The sequence below is a fragment of the Cyclopterus lumpus genome, chromosome 5 (assembly GCF_009769545.1).
Source record: "Cyclopterus lumpus isolate fCycLum1 chromosome 5, fCycLum1.pri, whole genome shotgun sequence".
Taxonomy (NCBI): domain Eukaryota; kingdom Metazoa; phylum Chordata; class Actinopteri; order Perciformes; family Cyclopteridae; genus Cyclopterus; species Cyclopterus lumpus.
The window spans coordinates 28016003-28034319 of NC_046970.1; the positions used below are offsets into that span (position 1 = coordinate 28016003).

The following is an 18317-nucleotide window of genomic DNA, read 5'->3' on the forward strand; positions in this document are numbered from 1 at the left end:
TCGAAGTAGGAGACAGTACAGACTGGAAACTGGGTGTGTTACCAGGGTCTGTCCAGAGGAAGAGATGCCTACAGTCTGAATTATGGAGAATATAGGGTTATATGATCATAAATACTTTGCACGGTCACCATCAGCTCCAACCACTGAGCTCAAAGTGCAGAAGAAGCTCTCGAGGATCAGAGTGAATCTGGACTGCAACAAAGGAAAGCTGTCATTCTCTGATCCTGATACTAACACATATTTACACACCTTCACACACACTTTCACTGAGAGGATGTTTCCATTCATTAACCTTAAAGATAATCTGAAGATATCACTGATAGAGACTTTAGTTTGAAGGTTGTGATTATTAAACAACTCTTCACTTCTTAAAAGAGAATATGTTTCAATCTATTTCTGTAGATTGTGTACAAAAATAAATTCTGAATTTATTGATCTCTGTTTGTCTGACAGATATTTGCAGCAGCAAACAAACAGGAAACAATGGGGGGCGGGGGAGTCGAGCAGAATAGTGAGTGTTAATATTAAGTAAAACTGAAAAGTAAAACCGGAGTCTTCAGAGCTGCCTTAACTTTCTGTCGGTTCAGCTGCACATCCTGCTTGATTATCAAAATAAGACAAAAATCAAGAGAGCACATTAAAGGAGTGTAGTTTTTAGTTTGTTCAATGTTTTGGAAGATACAAATAAACATTCACCTAAAATGTACATACAAGGAGAAATAATAGAGAAGTATATACATATATATATATATATATATATATATATATATATATATATATATATATATATAAAGCAACAATGAACAACAACATACAAGTCAAGTGTTTCTGTCAATTGTAACTTTATTGTGAAATTTTAATGACACCTATGTGAAATTGTTGATATATTTTACTTTGAAACCATCAACTTGAATTTCCCTCTATGATATTTTCAGTCGTTCATTTTGAGTCACAACAATTAAAAGAATTGATGAAATGTGTTTGATAGAAAAATGTTAAACATGAACATACAATGCTACCAGTGATCATCAATCAATCAGACCTCTGATCAGGTTAAGTAACGTGGAAACATGATATTGGAGAATTTTTAAGATTTTTGTTTTTTAATAAAGGGGTCAACAAAACTAAAGTGTTTGTTTGTTGTACACAGACTCAGCAGGTGGAGCGGTTTATCCACTGGAATTCGATTCCCGGCTCCTCCTGTCCTTGATTTACAACATTTATAACTGCATTATCACCAAATGGAAATGATTGTTAAGCAGACAATTGCAATCCAAAATATGTTATTAAAGGCGTATAAGTAATATATAAAACTATATTTATTACCATTATTATGGGTTTTAACGACTTTACCCTCCTAATGACTGCGAACACATATGCAGAATATCGGTTGACCCACGAGAGTGGCTAACTTGTGGTAGAGTCCTGATGTAGTGTGTGCACTCTACAATATAATCTATGTTTAATGTATGTAACTGATATGATCTGTACTACAATGTCATTCCTTTTTACATAGTCTGTCTGATCCTATCCTTAATTCAGCTTTGGCAGGAAGTAGAGATTCTTATCAACCTTAAACCTCACTGATTAAAGGAAAGATCAGCTATTGTTCTGAGCCCACTTGGTCCCAATTACTGGCAATTCCACTAATGAACATCAGGGGGAGTGTCCGACACAGCTGTATCTTATTATCATCAACTCGGGTGCATAACCAGGTAGGGTCTTTAAGCGTTAGCTTTAGTGTCAGTGGATACTCACCGTATGAAGACTCGGAGGATAAAGACATAGGAGTCTTTGGTTGGAGTCAAGACTCTGAGGATAAAGACATAGGAGTCTTTGGTTGGAGTCAAGACTCTGAGGATAAAGACATAGGAGTCTTTGGTTGGAGTCAAGACTCGGAGGATAAAGACATAGGAGTCTTTGGTTGGAGTCAAGACTCGGAGGATAAAGACATAGGAGTCTTTGGTTGGAGTCAAGACTCTGAGGATAAAGACATAGGAGTCTTTGGTTGGAGTCAAGACTCGGAGGATAAAGACATAGGAGTCTTTGGTTGGAGTCAAGACTCTGAGGATAAAGACATAGGAGTCTTTGGTTGGAGTCAAGACTCTGAGGATAAAGACATAGGAGTCTTTGGTTGGAGTCAAGACTCGGAGGATAAAGACATAGGAGGGTTAGGGTTACCCCGCTTCCACTTTTTACCCCACTGTGACAGTTACTCATCCGGTTCAACTAAACATGGTTGTTTTCTACCAACCACTTCTTCATCTCTCTCATACGCCCTTACAGTAAGTGAAAGTGAAACGTAAGTCACAGCAGAATCAACTCCCCTCCCCCACCACACACCCACACCCACACACACACACACACGCACACACACGCACACACACACACACACACACACACGCCCCTACAGTAAGTGAAAGTGAAACTTAAGTCACAGCAGAGGCCCGCAGGAGAAAAGAGACACGGACAACGTCGTCTGGTTGAAACATTTTACTCTTCGCTGATTTCTCTTCTAAAAAGATAGACAGTAAGTTAAAGTTACTTATCTATTAATTATGCTCACTGTACATTACTGTACATGGCATTCATGTAGTTGTACTTGGTGAAGACGTGGAAGAGTGTGTTGAAACATTTGTTTATAAAAAGCACCATCTTGAAAAAAACAACTTTACTGAATAATCACAAAGTAAAAGAGTTCATGTTTGGAGAGAGAGAGAGAGAGAGAGAGACACGATGGTCGAGCGAAGTAGAGAGTGAATGAAGAGAGGGAGCGTCATCACTGGCTGTTGGGCGGTTATCAGAGAAACAAGCTAATCAAACTGCAGCTGGTCTCAGAGCAGCGTCGGAGAAACACTGGTTTTAAACATGAAGTTGCTTCATTCAGAGTCTTCCGGTGTTCATGACCGGGTCTGTTGCTTTCTGAGAGGAAGACACCTCTGCTATAATTCGGTTCCGGTAAAAACCTCCTTAACGATGAACACTGAAGGAATCCTAAACGGGAGTTGACCGCAATGGTGGTGAAGACACCAACTCCCATGATCCCACGCTGCTTCATGACGTCACCAAGCTCCACCTGTTGTTGTCTCGTGAGAGACCTCAAGCAGCAGAAAGCTTTATATTGTACGTTTAAAGAATTAGAGAACAGTGTGACGCCACTAAAATATGAGTTAAATGTCTTATAAATAGATGGAAAATAGTAATGTTGAATAGTATTATATATATGAAATATATTATATGTAAAACGTTTCTGGAGGGAGGTCATAAACTTCATCTCTTTTTAGACCAGTTTACAAAATGATCCTCTGTGTTCTTTACCACGATAGATTTACATATATTAGGAACATTGATTTGTACTGTTAGAATACTTCATATATATATATATATATAAAATGATGCACGTTGGTCTTTTTTAAAAGTATCGACACTATTCTTCGTTCTCTTATTATGCTGATGCAGCTATTTAATAAGTACCAACCGACTTCTGACCAACAAGTTTTTTTTTGTTATTCTCTTTCAGTGTTCAACAGCAGGAGAATTGCCATCCTGGGAAAAACTGGAGTTGGAAAAAGCAGCCTTGCTAACACCATATTTGGAGAGCAACTGTTCAAGATCGGACACACTGCCAACTCTGAAACCAATATATGTCAAGCCCAAACTAGATGTGTCAATGGAGGAAACATCACTTTGATTGACAGTCCTGGCTTCTTCGACACAGACCGATCTGAGAAGGAGCTGAAGTCTGAAATATTGAAATGCATCACCGAGTTCGCTCCTGGGCCTCATGCCTTTCTCATTGTGCTTAAAGTGGAGAGATTCACAAAGCAGGAGCAGGATGTCATCAAAAATATGAATCAATACTTTTCTGAAGAATTCTTCAAGTTTGCGATAGTTCTCTTTAGTCATGGTGACCAGCTCCTTGAAGGACAGACCATTGAGCAATTTGTCCATGATAATACGCTTGTGAGGGATCTGGTGACAAAGTGTGGAGGCCGGTGCCACGTCATCGATAATAGACACTGGAAGACCAACCAGCAGGACGAATACAGGAGCAACCAGTTCCAAGTGAAGAAGCTCCTCAAGACAGTAGATGGGATGATTCAGGCAAACGATGGAAGATGGTACACCAATGAGATGCTACAAGCAGTGGAGAAAAGAATAATGCAGGAGGTGCAAAAGATTAGAAAGTCACCAGGAAACATGTCAGAGGAAAAGATCAGAGAGAAGGCTAAAAGCAACGTACTTAAGGGGGTTGTTATCAGTTTGGCCGCTTTTACAGCAGTTGCATTGTTGGGAGTTCTTTTTTGTGTAGGGGGGCCGGCCAGCGCTGCTGTTACAGCGGCAGTGCTTGTATGAGGTGCAGCAGCAGCAGGTGTAAGAGCAATTACTGGTGGAAAGTCATAATTGCTCTAATCTGTAGTGGAAGCGGTGGCAGGAGGTGCTGCAGGATATTGTGCAGCTGAGGGAGAAGACGACACACCATTGGAAGCAGCAGAGAGGGCAAGAAAGGTCGTCATTGATGGAAGCAAATCTAAACAATAGAGTTTAAACCTATAATGAGCTAAAACTCTTGAAGAGTTAGTTAAAAAGTCATATCTCCCAATAAATTGCATGCAAATCTTTTTCTAAATAATATGTAACCACAGAGTATTATGGTTAATCATTAGAACTATGTAATATGTCTTAAAGTGTAATTTACTTATTATTCATAAGATTCATCGTCATTTAAGTTTCTTTTTTTTTGATGAGTTCTGATTTCTTTCTTTTTATTGAGCTAAGAGTGTTTTGGTTTCATATATCACTTTATTCTTCACATATAATCTCATATTATTTAGTGGAAATTGAATGACAGCCTCAATGTGTTTTTCTTTCATACATCAATATGTAATAACATGTTCTTCTTTGTTTACTGAATGGTAAGAAGAAGTAAATAAGTGAACTCTTGTTTCACCTGATAATTTTGAAGGTCTTATTGGAAATGTAGACTTTTGACATCTTGTCTTTTCTTTTTTTTTTTTTTTTTACTTTACCTTTTTACATTCTTCATCTTTGTAACCATTTATCTTCCTATATATGCAACAACAACAAATAAAACTGGTTTGTATTCTGTACATTCCAACCAAAGTCCAGACTTCATCTCTGAGGGTGCCTCCATGTCTCCTGAAGGGGAGAGAGTTCCTCACCTGGGAGAGGCTGACAGTAAACGATGGGACGTACATCTGAATAACATACCTGCTACAAGCTGAGGTTCAAATGGTGTTCAGTACTAAGGAAGTCACTAACTTGGTTGTCTCAGATTGTTTCTGATGCTCTGCTTGTTTATCATGCATGATGTTGCATTGTGCATTACAATGGAGCGTTTTACAGAACAACTACCACGAAGACTGAGAACAGTATGCGGGGTTCGCCGCTCAAGTCTGCAGGGGCCCAGCAGAGGGTGCTCATGATACACAACACTACTCCCAGTACAGAACATAGTATAAATACCACACGCTGTGTATAAATACTCAATGCAGTTGGCGAACAAACAGGTAACAGGCTACAGAGAGACGATACACTAACTGTGTCTTTGTTACTATAAGTAGTAGTTTAATGCCATTTAATCAACTGAAAACATGTTACGATCATTTTGATCAATGGTTTAAGTGGATCTTTATACCAGGAAACAACTCCGTTACATCATGACAGCTGATCCGCAGTCAATGTGAAAACAGACCTCCTTCACGCAATGCTTTGGAGTTAATTAGCAACTAGCTAAGCTATCTACACGGAGGTGACTCATGTGACACAGGTCGGCTGCTTGGGATGGGTGAAGCCGAGATTCAAACTCTTGACCCCGCGCTTCTATGGCCGCTGCCTTAACCGCTGAGCCACCAATGAAATCACGCTTCCTCCGCCACGTGCGCCAACGTGCGCCACCAGGACCTAGTGTTGTTGTGTCACAGAATGTTATTTTGAGATGATTTCAGGCGAGAAGTTAGGGGTGCAAGCATCAATTCTGTGGTCGGTTTGTCAAGAGTCAGCCTACTTAAAAATATGCTCCATCAATGCGGAGATTGCGGAACCTGGAGGCCTCATCGGTCGCCGTTGTCATGGTGACCACTTTCAACAGCCTAATATCTCGGCACAACTTTAGTTTCGATCCAGTTGTTTGCAACTAAATATACTTCTATAGATCTATATTTAAAACAATTTAATAATATATATATATATATATACATAACATATATATAAACATATATATATATATATATATATTGTATATATTAACCATTAAACAGCACTAGGTTTTATCCAAAGCGACTTACAACCATGTTACATTCATCCACCATACACACAGCTACAGGGAGCAATACAGGTTTAAGTTTTTGCTCAAGGACACATGGACTAGGGTTGGGATTGAACCACCAATCCCCTAATTGAAAGACGGACCAGCTAACCACTGACCCACAGTTGCACAAAGTTCCGTGGCAAAAATAAACTAACTTTTATAGTACTAACCCCCAATCCTAACACCATTTCTTTGTTGCAGTAAAGGAAATGAAAAAGAAAAGATCCAATTCAATTCAAATATAAATGCAAAGTGTATACAGTGTATCCAAAAGTACATAACGTATATATAAAGTACATTAATGGCCAATTGTGGGCATCTTTATTCAGTGGCTGCAAAGTGGCTGCAAGAAGGGGTCAAAACTAGTCTGTTCAACAAGGCCATATAATGACATTTTACAACATGTCCAGTCTGTTTATTGTACAGAATGTGTAAGTGTACTGCTGGTCATAAGCGTACAGCTGGTCATATCTAAATGTTTGATTATTAAATTACCTACGTAGAGTCAAAGGGAAGCTTTGTAGGTATTTTTCGAAAAAAAACACAAGATTCTGAAGTGCACGAAAACAAAATGCTCCTGAGGCATTGAATATAAAACCAATAAACAACAATAGGTTTCATCCAAAGTGACTTACAACCATGTTACATTCATACACTATACACACAGGGTTAGGTGTTAGGTGTTTATGATTTTCACAGGGTTAGGGGTTAGATTTGGGTGAGGGGTTCCCCTAAAAAGGAGGACCCCCCCTGTGCACTGGCCACTACGGTGTCCTTCCCCTCCATGGTAAGCTCTCCTGCAAACACCCAGATTCCCCGGTGCCTTCCCCGACACAGATTAATATTAATAACCGTGACACCCCAATGGGCCTTAAACATACATGAAATGTTATGTTATGTGTAAACAAACAACAGACTGTCAGGAGAAAGTGCTCAAACTGAGCTTAAAAACAGCCACAATAGTGGCTTTAAAAAGACAGCTCTCCATATCAGCACCACATCACAAAATGTGCACCTGTTTTTATGCCTGTGAGCATATTCTTCTTGTGTGTGATGGGTCTGTTGTTTCTTGTGAAGGGCTGGGCTGGTCTGTGGGAGCCGGTCCTGCAGAATTGTCGATCCTCAGTCTCCCGGTCCAGCTGTGGCTCCGCACCGTTTCTCCGCCGGGTTAGGGTTAGGGGGTTAGGGGGTTAGGGTTAGGGGTTAGGGGGTTAGGTAGGGGGATAAAATGGGGGAAACCTTGTTAAAGAACAAAGAGTCCCCAGTGCACGGGCCATCACTGTCCACCCGAATGCACAACCCGAACTCAGTGCTCATTGAGGCCTCCCGGCTCCCTGGATCCCAATTTAAAAACCCATTCTCTCTCCGCTCTCTTCCTTTGGCCTACTGACCATTTGGGATTGTGTTCTATGTTCATAACATTGAAGGCTGCTCAGCCATGTTCAATAAAATGTTTTACTAAATGAGTCTCTGTGCACTTTTTCTTTAAAATATTGTATTTGTGCTGAGCGCACCGTGAATTGAATTTCCGGTTTCTCCAACATATTGTTTAGCACAGGTCCTGCATTCCACTAAATAAATGCAGTTCTGGGATTCGTACTTCCATTTGAAAGGGTTTTTGAAAAATTCTCCTGTTCTGTGGTTTTTGAACCATTCTCTGTGGTTGTAACATTCCATGGGTTTTTTGGTAACTGGGTTGAGTGGAGTGATTTTGGCGTTGATAACTATGTCTTTTAGGTTTTTATTCCGTCTGTAGGCCACAATGATGCTGTGTTCTGGTAGGATATGTGTTCCCCTAGTTCCTAACCGGAAATGTCTCTTGATGTTTTTAGCCACCTGGATGGTACATGGCGAAAAAGTGATGATAAATGGTAAGAGGGTGTCTACTAACACTGGTTTAGTCTGGAGGAAGGTGTTGGCACAAGCCCTCAAAAAGGATCTCTTATACCCCCTGGTGGTCAAAGCAAAGAAGAGCATTTTGGTGGCCGAATGGAAGTCTGAGTTCAAAGTGCAAATTCTGTGGAAGCGTAGTAGTTGAGATTCAATAAGTCCTGCAAAGGTGTGTTGAGGGTGGAAGCTGCTTTTGTGCAGTAGTGCATGTGTATCTGTAGGTTTAAAGAAAACCTTAATGTCCAGTTTATTGGTGGAGTCAAAATCTTGTCCTTTAAAAAGTGGTTGTGTCCAGAAAGTCGGCCGAATTGAAGCTTTGAGTGGATTTAATTTTGATAGAGGCCCTGTGGTTATTTAAAGTCTTAAGGAATTCCTCAAATTCAGCTTGTGAATGAGTCCAAATTCCCCAGATGTCGTCCAAGTAGCGATAATAATGTAGAGGTTTGAGGGCGCATGCGTTAAGTGCTGACTCCTCCCAGTCTGCCATGAAGATGTTGGCATAGGCCGGTGCAAATTTCTTCCCCATGGCTGTCCCCTTAGTCTGTAGGAACCACTCGTCGTTGAATAAAAAGTCATTTTTGGTGAGGTTGATGTCCAATAGAGCAATTAGTTCTTTTTCAGGTCGATGCTTGTCAGGGTATTTATGAAAGGCCTTTTTGACAGCTTGTATTCCTTCCACTAATTCAATATTAGTATACAGACTATCTATATCGATAGTAAAGATGATAGACTATTTAGGGACTCTGAGGTCTTTGATTAAGTCCACAAAGTGGTAAGTATCCTTAATATAGCTGGGGTGTAGCACTGATAAGGGGTTGAGAAAGAAGTCCAAATATTCAGCTGTGCCGTAGGTCTCGCTGCTGCAGTCGAAGACAATGGGACGGCCCGGCGGGATTTTGGGAGGGATGCTCCATTTGCTGGGATCCTTGTGGATCTTGGGAAGCATATAAAAGATTCTGGGTCTTGGAATAGAGTGTCCGGCCAAATAGGTTTTCTGTTTGAAGTCGATAAATTTCTTTTCATAAAGAGATTGAAATATTTGGTTTACTAAAGGAACAGTGCCTGGGTAGATTGGGTTCTTAAGTTTAGTGTAATAGTTCACATCATTGAGTTGTCTGTATCCCTCCCATAGATAATTTTCCCTGTCCTGTATTACAATAGAGCTTCCTTTGTCCGCCGGTTTGATGATATGTTTATTTTTTGAAAGAGCCGTAAGGGCCTCCATTTCTCCTGTCTCTAAATTGTTGATTTCCGGTTGTAGGCGGAACTGATTGATGAGAAATTTCTTATCCAATTTAATGATTTTTTGAACCTCTGGAGGTAGAGCTGAGAGTGGGGGGGTCCAGGTGGACCGTAGTGTAAAAGGTTTGGCCTTTTTCTCGTGTGACCCCTCATATTATGCTGCCAATTTGAGTTTCCGGTGGTAATCCTGCACATCCAAATTAGTTTGTACTATAATGTTTTTGTTAGTGTTGATAGACGGAATTAAATTGAGTCCCTTGGATAACACTGAAAGCTGTTCTTTAGTAAACACTGTGTCTGTTGTTAAGTTACTTTGACCCAGGAAATTGAATCTAATATACGGATTTAACCCGTTGCACAGAGTAATACGGAATAAAGGGGACCAGAAATAGGAAGGGGTGGTGTGAATACGCCAAGAACCCTTCCTCGCTTGGATTAAGCGATTCTGCATACCTATCCGAGTATTTAAATTAAATGTCCCCACAAACCTGCCACCACAGGAGGGGGACACATCTGTCATTAACTTAACAACAGACACAGTGTTTATTAAAGAACAGCTTTCAGTGTTATCCAAGGGACTCAATTTAATTCCGTCTATCAACACTAACAAAAACATTATAGTACAAACTAATTTGGATGTGCAGGATTACCACCGGAAACTCAAATTGGCAGCATAATATGAGGGGTCACACGAGAAAAAGGCCAAACCTTTTACACTACGGTCCACCTGGACCCCCCCACTCTCAGCTCTACCTCCAGAGGTTCAAAAAATCATTAAATTGGATAAGAAATTTCTCATCAATCAGTTCCGCCTACAACCGGAAATCAACAATTTAGAGACAGGAGAAATGGAGGCCCTTACGGCTCTTTCAAAAAATAAACATATCATCAAACCGGCGGACAAAGGAAGCTCTATTGTAATACAGGACAGGGAAAATTATCTATGGGAGGGATACAGACAACTCAATGATGTGAACTATTACACTAAACTTAAGAACCCAATCTACCCAGGCACTGTTCCTTTAGTAAACCAAATATTTCAATCTCTTTATGAAAAGAAATTTATCGACTTCAAACAGAAAACCTATTTGGCCGGACACTCTATTCCAAGACCCAGAATCTTTTATATGCTTCCCAAGATCCACAAGGATCCCAGCAAATGGAGCATCCCTCCCAAAATCCCGCCGGGCCGTCCCATTGTCTTCGACTGCAGCAGCGAGACCTACGGCACAGCTGAATATTTGGACTTCTTTCTCAACCCCTTATCAGTGCTACACCCCAGCTATATTAAGGATACTTACCACTTTGTGGACTTAATCAAAGACCTCAGAGTCCCTAAATAGTCTATCATCTTTACTATCGATATAGATAGTCTGTATACTAATATTGAATTAGTGGAAGGAATACAAGCTGTCAAAAAGGCCTTTCATAAATACCCTGACAAGCATCGACCTGAAAAAGAACTAATTGCTCTATTGGACATCAACCTCACCAAAAATGACTTTTTATTCAACGACGAGTGGTTCCTACAGACTAAGGGGACAGCCATGGGGAAGAAATTTGCACCGGCCTATGCCAACATCTTCATGGCAGACTGGGAGGAGTCAGCACTTAACGCATGCGCCCTCAAACCTCTACATTATTATCGCTACTTGGACGACATCTGGGGAATTTGGACTCATTCACAAGCTGAATTTGAGGAATTCCTTAAGACTTTAAATAACCACAGGGCCTCTATCAAAATTAAATCCACTCAAAGCTTCAATTCGGCCGACTTTCTGGACACAACCACTTTTTAAAGGACAAGATTTTGACTCCACCAATAAACTGGACATTAAGGTTTTCTTTAAACCTACAGATACACATGCACTACTGCACAAAAGCAGCTTCCACCCTCAACACACCTTTGCAGGACTTATTGAATCTCAACTACTACGCTTCCACAGAATTTGCACTTTGAACTCAGACTTCCATTCGGCCACCAAAATGCTCTTCTTTGCTTTGACCACCAGGGGGTATAAGAGATCCTTTTTGAGGGCTTGTGCCAACACCTTCCTCCAGACTAAACCAGTGTTAGTAGACACCCTCTTACCATTTATCATCACTTTTTCGCCATGTACCATCCAGGTGGCTAAAAACATCAAGAGACATTTCCGGTTAGGAACTAGGGGAACACATATCCTACCAGAACACAGCATCATTGTGGCCTACAGACGGAATAAAAACCTAAAAGACATAGTTATCAACGCCAAAATCACTCCACTCAACCCAGTTACCAAAAAACCCATGGAATGTTACAACCACAGAGAATGGTTCAAAAACCACAGAACAGGAGAATTTTTCAAAAACCCTTTCAAATGGAAGTACGAATCCCAGAACTGCATTTATTTAGTGGAATGCAGGACCTGTGCTAAACAATATGTTGGAGAAACCGGAAATTCAATTCACGGTGCGCTCAGCACAAATACAATATTTTAAAGAAAAAGTGCACGGAGACTCATTTAGTAAAACATTTTATTGAACATGGCTGAGCAGCCTTCAATGTTATGAACATAGAACACAATCCCAAATGGTCAGTAGGCCAAAGGAAGAGAGCGGAGAGAGAATGGGTTTTTAAATTGGGATCCAGGGAGCCGGGAGGCCTCAATGAGCACTGAGTTCGGGTTGTGCATTCGGGTGGACAGTGATGGCCCGTGCACTGGGGACTCTTTGTTCTTTAACAAGGTTTCCCCCATTTTATCCCCCTACCTAACCCCCTAACCCCTAACCCTAACCCCCTAACCCCCTAACCCTAACCCGGCGGAGAAACGGTGCGGAGCCACAGCTGGACCGGGAGACTGAGGATCGACAATTCTGCAGGACCGGCTCCCACAGACCAGCCCAGCCCTTCACAAGAAACAACAGACCCATCACACACAAGAAGAATATGCTCACAGGCATAAAAACAGGTGCACATTTTGTGATGTGGTGCTGATATGGAGAGCTGTCTTTTTAAAGCCACTATTGTGGCTGTTTTTAAGCTCAGTTTGAGCACTTTCTCCTGACAGTCTGTTGTTTGTTTACACATAACATAACATTTCATGTATGTTTAAGGCCCATTGGGGTGTCACGGTTATTAATATTAATCTGTGTCGGGGAAGGCACCGGGGAATCTGGGTGTTTGCAGGAGAGCTTACCATGGAGGGGAAGGACACCGTAGTGGCCAGTGCACAGGGGGGGTCCTCCTTTTTAGGGGAACCCCTCACCCAAATCTAACCCCTAACCCTGTGAAAATCATAAACACCTAACACCTAACCCTGTGTGTATAGTGTATGAATGTAACATGGTTGTAAGTCACTTTGGATGAAACCTATTGTTGTTTATTGGTTTTATATTCAATGCCTCAGGAGCATTTTGTTTTCGTGCACTTCAGAATCTTGTGTTTTTTTTCGAAAAATACCTACAAAGCTTCCCTTTGACTCTACGTAGGTAATTTAATAATCAAACATTTAGATATGACCAGCTGTACGCTTATGACCAGCAGTACACTTACACATTCTGTACAATAAACAGACTGGACATGTTGTAAAATGTCATTATATGGCCTTGTTGAACAGACTAGTTTTGACCCCTTCTTGCAGCCACTTTGCAGCCACTGAATAAAGATGCCCACAATTGGCCATTAATGTACTTTATATATACGTTATGTACTTTTGGATACACTGTATACACTTTGCATTTATATTTGAATTGAATTGGATCTTTTCTTTTTCATTTCCTTTACTGCAACAAAGAAATGGTGTTAGGATTGGGGGTTAGTACTATAAAAGTTAGTTTATTTTTGCCACGGAACTTTGTGCAACTGTGGGTCAGTGGTTAGCTGGTCCGTCTTTCAATTAGGGGATTGGTGGTTCAATCCCAACCCTAGTCCATGTGTCCTTGAGCAAAAACTTAAACCTGTATTGCTCCCTGTAGCTGTGTGTATGGTGGATGAATGTAACATGGTTGTAAGTCGCTTTGGATAAAACCTAGTGCTGTTTAATGGTTAATATATACAATATATATATATATATATATATGTTTATATATATGTTATGTATATATATATATATATATTATTAAATTGTTTTAAATATAGATCTATAGAAGTATATTTAGTTGCAAACAACTGGATCGAAACTAAAGTTGTGCCGAGATATTAGGCTGTTGAAAGTGGTCACCATGACAACGGCGACCGATGAGGCCTCCAGGTTCCGCAATCTCCGCATTGATGGAGCATATTTTTAAGTAGGCTGACTCTTGACAAACCGACCACAGAATTGATGCTTGCACCCCTAACTTCTCGCCTGAAATCATCTCAAAATAACATTCTGTGACACAACAACACTAGGTCCTGGTGGCGCACGTTGGCGCACGTGGCGGAGGAAGCGTGATTTCATTGGTGGCTCAGCGGTTAAGGCAGCGGCCATAGAAGCGCGGGGTCAAGAGTTTGAATCTCGGCTTCACCCATCCCAAGCAGCCGACCTGTGTCACATGAGTCACCTCCGTGTAGATAGCTTAGCTAGTTGCTAATTAACTCCAAAGCATTGCGTGAAGGAGGTCTGTTTTCACATTGACTGCGGATCAGCTGTCATGATGTAACGGAGTTGTTTCCTGGTATAAAGATCCACTTAAACCATTGATCAAAATGATCGTAACATGTTTTCAGTTGATTAAATGGCATTAAACTACTACTTATAGTAACAAAGACACAGTTAGTGTATCGTCTCTCTGTAGCCTGTTACCTGTTTGTTCGCCAACTGCATTGAGTATTTATACACAGCGTGTGGTATTTATACTATGTTCTGTACTGGGAGTAGTGTTGTGTATCATGAGCACCCTCTGCTGGGCCCCTGCAGACTTGAGCGGCGAACCCCGCATACTGTTCTCAGTCTTCGTGGTAGTTGTTCTGTAAAACGCTCCATTGTAATGCACAATGCAACATCATGCATGATAAACAAGCAGAGCATCAGAAACAATCTGAGACAACCAAGTTAGTGACTTCCTTAGTACTGAACACCATTTGAACCTCAGCTTGTAGCAGGTATGTTATTCAGATGTACGTCCCATCGTTTACTGTCAGCCTCTCCCAGGTGAGGAACTCTCTCCCCTTCAGGAGACATGGAGGCACCCTCAGAGATGAAGTCTGGACTTTGGTTGGAATGTACAGAATACAAACCAGTTTTATTTGTTGTTGTTGCATATATAGGAAGATAAATGGTTACAAAGATGAAGAATGTAAAAAGGTAAAGTAAAAAAAAAAAAAAAAAGAAAAGACAAGATGTCAAAAGTCTACATTTCCAATAAGACCTTCAAAATTATCAGGTGAAACAAGAGTTCACTTATTTACTTCTTCTTACCATTCAGTAAACAAAGAAGAACATGTTATTACATATTGATGTATGAAAGAAAAACACATTGAGGCTGTCATTCAATTTCCACTAAATAATATGAGATTATATGTGAAGAATAAAGTGATATATGAAACCAAAACACTCTTAGCTCAATAAAAAGAAAGAAATCAGAACTCATCAAAAAAAAAGAAACTTAAATGACGATGAATCTTATGAATAATAAGTAAATTACACTTTAAGACATATTACATAGTTCTAATGATTAACCATAATACTCTGTGGTTACATATTATTTAGAAAAAGATTTGCATGCAATTTATTGGGAGATATGACTTTTTAACTAACTCTTCAAGAGTTTTAGCTCATTATAGGTTTAAACTCTATTGTTTAGATTTGCTTCCATCAATGACGACCTTTCTTGCCCTCTCTGCTGCTTCCAATGGTGTGTCGTCTTCTCCCTCAGCTGCACAATATCCTGCAGCACCTCCTGCCACCGCTTCCACTACAGATTAGAGCAATTATGACTTTCCACCAGTAATTGCTCTTACACCTGCTGCTGCTGCACCTCATACAAGCACTGCCGCTGTAACAGCAGCGCTGGCCGGCCCCCCTACACAAAAAAGAACTCCCAACAATGCAACTGCTGTAAAAGCGGCCAAACTGATAACAACCCCCTTAAGTACGTTGCTTTTAGCCTTCTCTCTGATCTTTTCCTCTGACATGTTTCCTGGTGACTTTCTAATCTTTTGCACCTCCTGCATTATTCTTTTCTCCACTGCTTGTAGCATCTCATTGGTGTACCATCTTCCATCGTTTGCCTGAATCATCCCATCTACTGTCTTGAGGAGCTTCTTCACTTGGAACTGGTTGCTCCTGTATTCGTCCTGCTGGTTGGTCTTCCAGTGTCTATTATCGATGACGTGGCACCGGCCTCCACACTTTGTCACCAGATCCCTCACAAGCGTATTATCATGGACAAATTGCTCAATGGTCTGTCCTTCAAGGAGCTGGTCACCATGACTAAAGAGAACTATCGCAAACTTGAAGAATTCTTCAGAAAAGTATTGATTCATATTTTTGATGACATCCTGCTCCTGCTTTGTGAATCTCTCCACTTTAAGCACAATGAGAAAGGCATGAGGCCCAGGAGCGAACTCGGTGATGCATTTCAATATTTCAGACTTCAGCTCCTTCTCAGATCGGTCTGTGTCGAAGAAGCCAGGACTGTCAATCAAAGTGATGTTTCCTCCATTGACACATCTAGTTTGGGCTTGACATATATTGGTTTCAGAGTTGGCAGTGTGTCCGATCTTGAACAGTTGCTCTCCAAATATGGTGTTAGCAAGGCTGCTTTTTCCAACTCCAGTTTTTCCCAGGATGGCAATTCTCCTGCTGTTGAACACTGAAAGAGAATAACAAAAAAAAACTTGTTGGTCAGAAGTCGGTTGGTACTTATTAAATAGCTGCATCAGCATAATAAGAGAACGAAGAATAGTGTCGATACTTTTAAAAAAGACCAACGTGCATCATTTTATATATATATATATATATGAAGTATTCTAACAGTACAAATCAATGTTCCTAATATATGTAAATCTATCGTGGTAAAGAACACAGAGGATCATTTTGTAAACTGGTCTAAAAAGAGATGAAGTTTATGACCTCCCTCCAGAAACGTTTTACATATAATATATTTCATATATATAATACTATTCAACATTACTATTTTCCATCTATTTATAAGACATTTAACTCATATTTTAGTGGCGTCACACTGTTCTCTAATTCTTTAAACGTACAATATAAAGCTTTCTGCTGCTTGAGGTCTCTCACGAGACAACAACAGGTGGAGCTTGGTGACGTCATGAAGCAGCGTGGGATCATGGGAGTTGGTGTCTTCACCACCATTGCGGTCAACTCCCGTTTAGGATTCCTTCAGTGTTCATCGTTAAGGAGGTTTTTACCGGAACCGAATTATAGCAGAGGTGTCTTCCTCTCAGAAAGCAACAGACCCGGTCATGAACACCGGAAGACTCTGAATGAAGCAACTTCATGTTTAAAACCAGTGTTTCTCCGACGCTGCTCTGAGACCAGCTGCAGTTTGATTAGCTTGTTTCTCTGATAACCGCCCAACAGCCAGTGATGACGCTCCCTCTCTTCATTCACTCTCTACTTCGCTCGACCATCGTGTCTCTCTCTCTCTCTCTCTCTCTCTCTCCAAACATGAACTCTTTTACTTTGTGATTATTCAGTAAAGTTGTTTTTTTCAAGATGGTGCTTTTTATAAACAAATGTTTCAACACACTCTTCCACGTCTTCACCAAGTACAACTACATGAATGCCATGTACAGTAATGTACAGTGAGCATAATTAATAGATAAGTAACTTTAACTTACTGTCTATCTTTTTAGAAGAGAAATCAGCGAAGAGTAAAATGTTTCAACCAGACGACGTTGTCCGTGTCTCTTTTCTCCTGCGGGCCTCTGCTGTGACTTAAGTTTCACTTTCACTTACTGTAGGGGCAGGCGTGTGTATGTGTGTGTGTGTGTGTGTGTGTGTGTGTGTGTGTGGGTGTGGGTGTGTGGTGGGGGAGGGGAGTTGATTCTGCTGTGACTTACGTTTCACTTTCACTTACTGTAAGGGCGTATGAGAGAGATGAAGAAGTGGTTGGTAGAAAACAACCATGTTTAGTTGAACCGGATGAGTAACTGTCACAGTGGGGTAAAAAGTGGAAGCGGGGTAACGCTTCCTTTCTTTTACCGGCAGGCTAGGGTTAGGGTTAGGGTTAGGGGTTAGGGTTAGGTGTATATGATATTCACATAAATCTCCCCACGTCGTCCGCTGACTTCGCAGTTGAATAGAGACTTACGGCAATGCACTGGCCGACGCATATCACTTAGTATTCCCCTCGCCTTTACACTTTGACCCAGGAAATTGAATCTAATATACGGATTTAACCCGTTGCACAGAGTAATACGGAATAAAGGGGAGCAGAAATAGGAAGGGGTGGTGTGAATACGCCAAGAACCCTTCTACGCTTGGATTAAGCGATTCTGCATACCTATCCGACACTCCTTTGGAGGGGAGCGTCGGAAGGTAGGAGGGGATAAAGTGGCTAAGTTTTGGTATCTAAGGGACTACAGTTTTAGGTTATAAGAGGTTTTTAAGGTAAGGTAGAAGAGGTAATATTGTGGGTTGGGTTTAGGTAAGTGTTACAATGGTTGAGGTTAGTAAAAAAGATTGGGTTAGAGTTATATTCATTATTTAAGAATCGGGGTAAGGGTTAAGTAGTTAGGGTTAAGTTTGAGGTGCGTAATAGAATGGTTGAGGTTAGTAAAGAGGACTGGGTTAGGGTTAGATTTGTTATTTAGGAATTGGGGTTAGGGTTAAACGGTTAGGGTTAAGTTAGGGTTAGGGTTAGGGGTTAGGGTTAGGTAAATGAAACAAGGGGGTTAGGGTTAGGGGGTTAGGGTTAGGGTTAG

General features: G+C 40.8%; 2 protein-coding genes across 2 annotated transcripts; one reads left to right on the top strand and one right to left on the bottom strand.

Moving 5' to 3' along the window:
* Nucleotides 1-2395: 2395 nt before the first annotated feature.
* On the top strand, nt 2396-5124 carry LOC117731447 (GTPase IMAP family member 7-like). The gene is made up of 2 exons (XM_034533821.1): nt 2396-2530; nt 3521-5124. Coding segments are annotated over exons 1-2 (837 nt in total). The 5' UTR covers nt 2396-2529; the 3' UTR covers nt 4357-5124.
* A 9509-nt stretch (nt 5125-14633) lies between these two features.
* On the bottom strand, nt 14634-17378 carry LOC117731438 (GTPase IMAP family member 7-like). Its single transcript, XM_034533804.1, has 2 exons — nt 17232-17378; nt 14634-16237 (listed from the first exon to the last, which is right to left on the bottom strand). Coding segments are annotated over exons 1-2 (837 nt in total). The 5' UTR covers nt 17233-17378; the 3' UTR covers nt 14634-15401.
* Nucleotides 17379-18317: the final 939 nt, after the last annotated feature.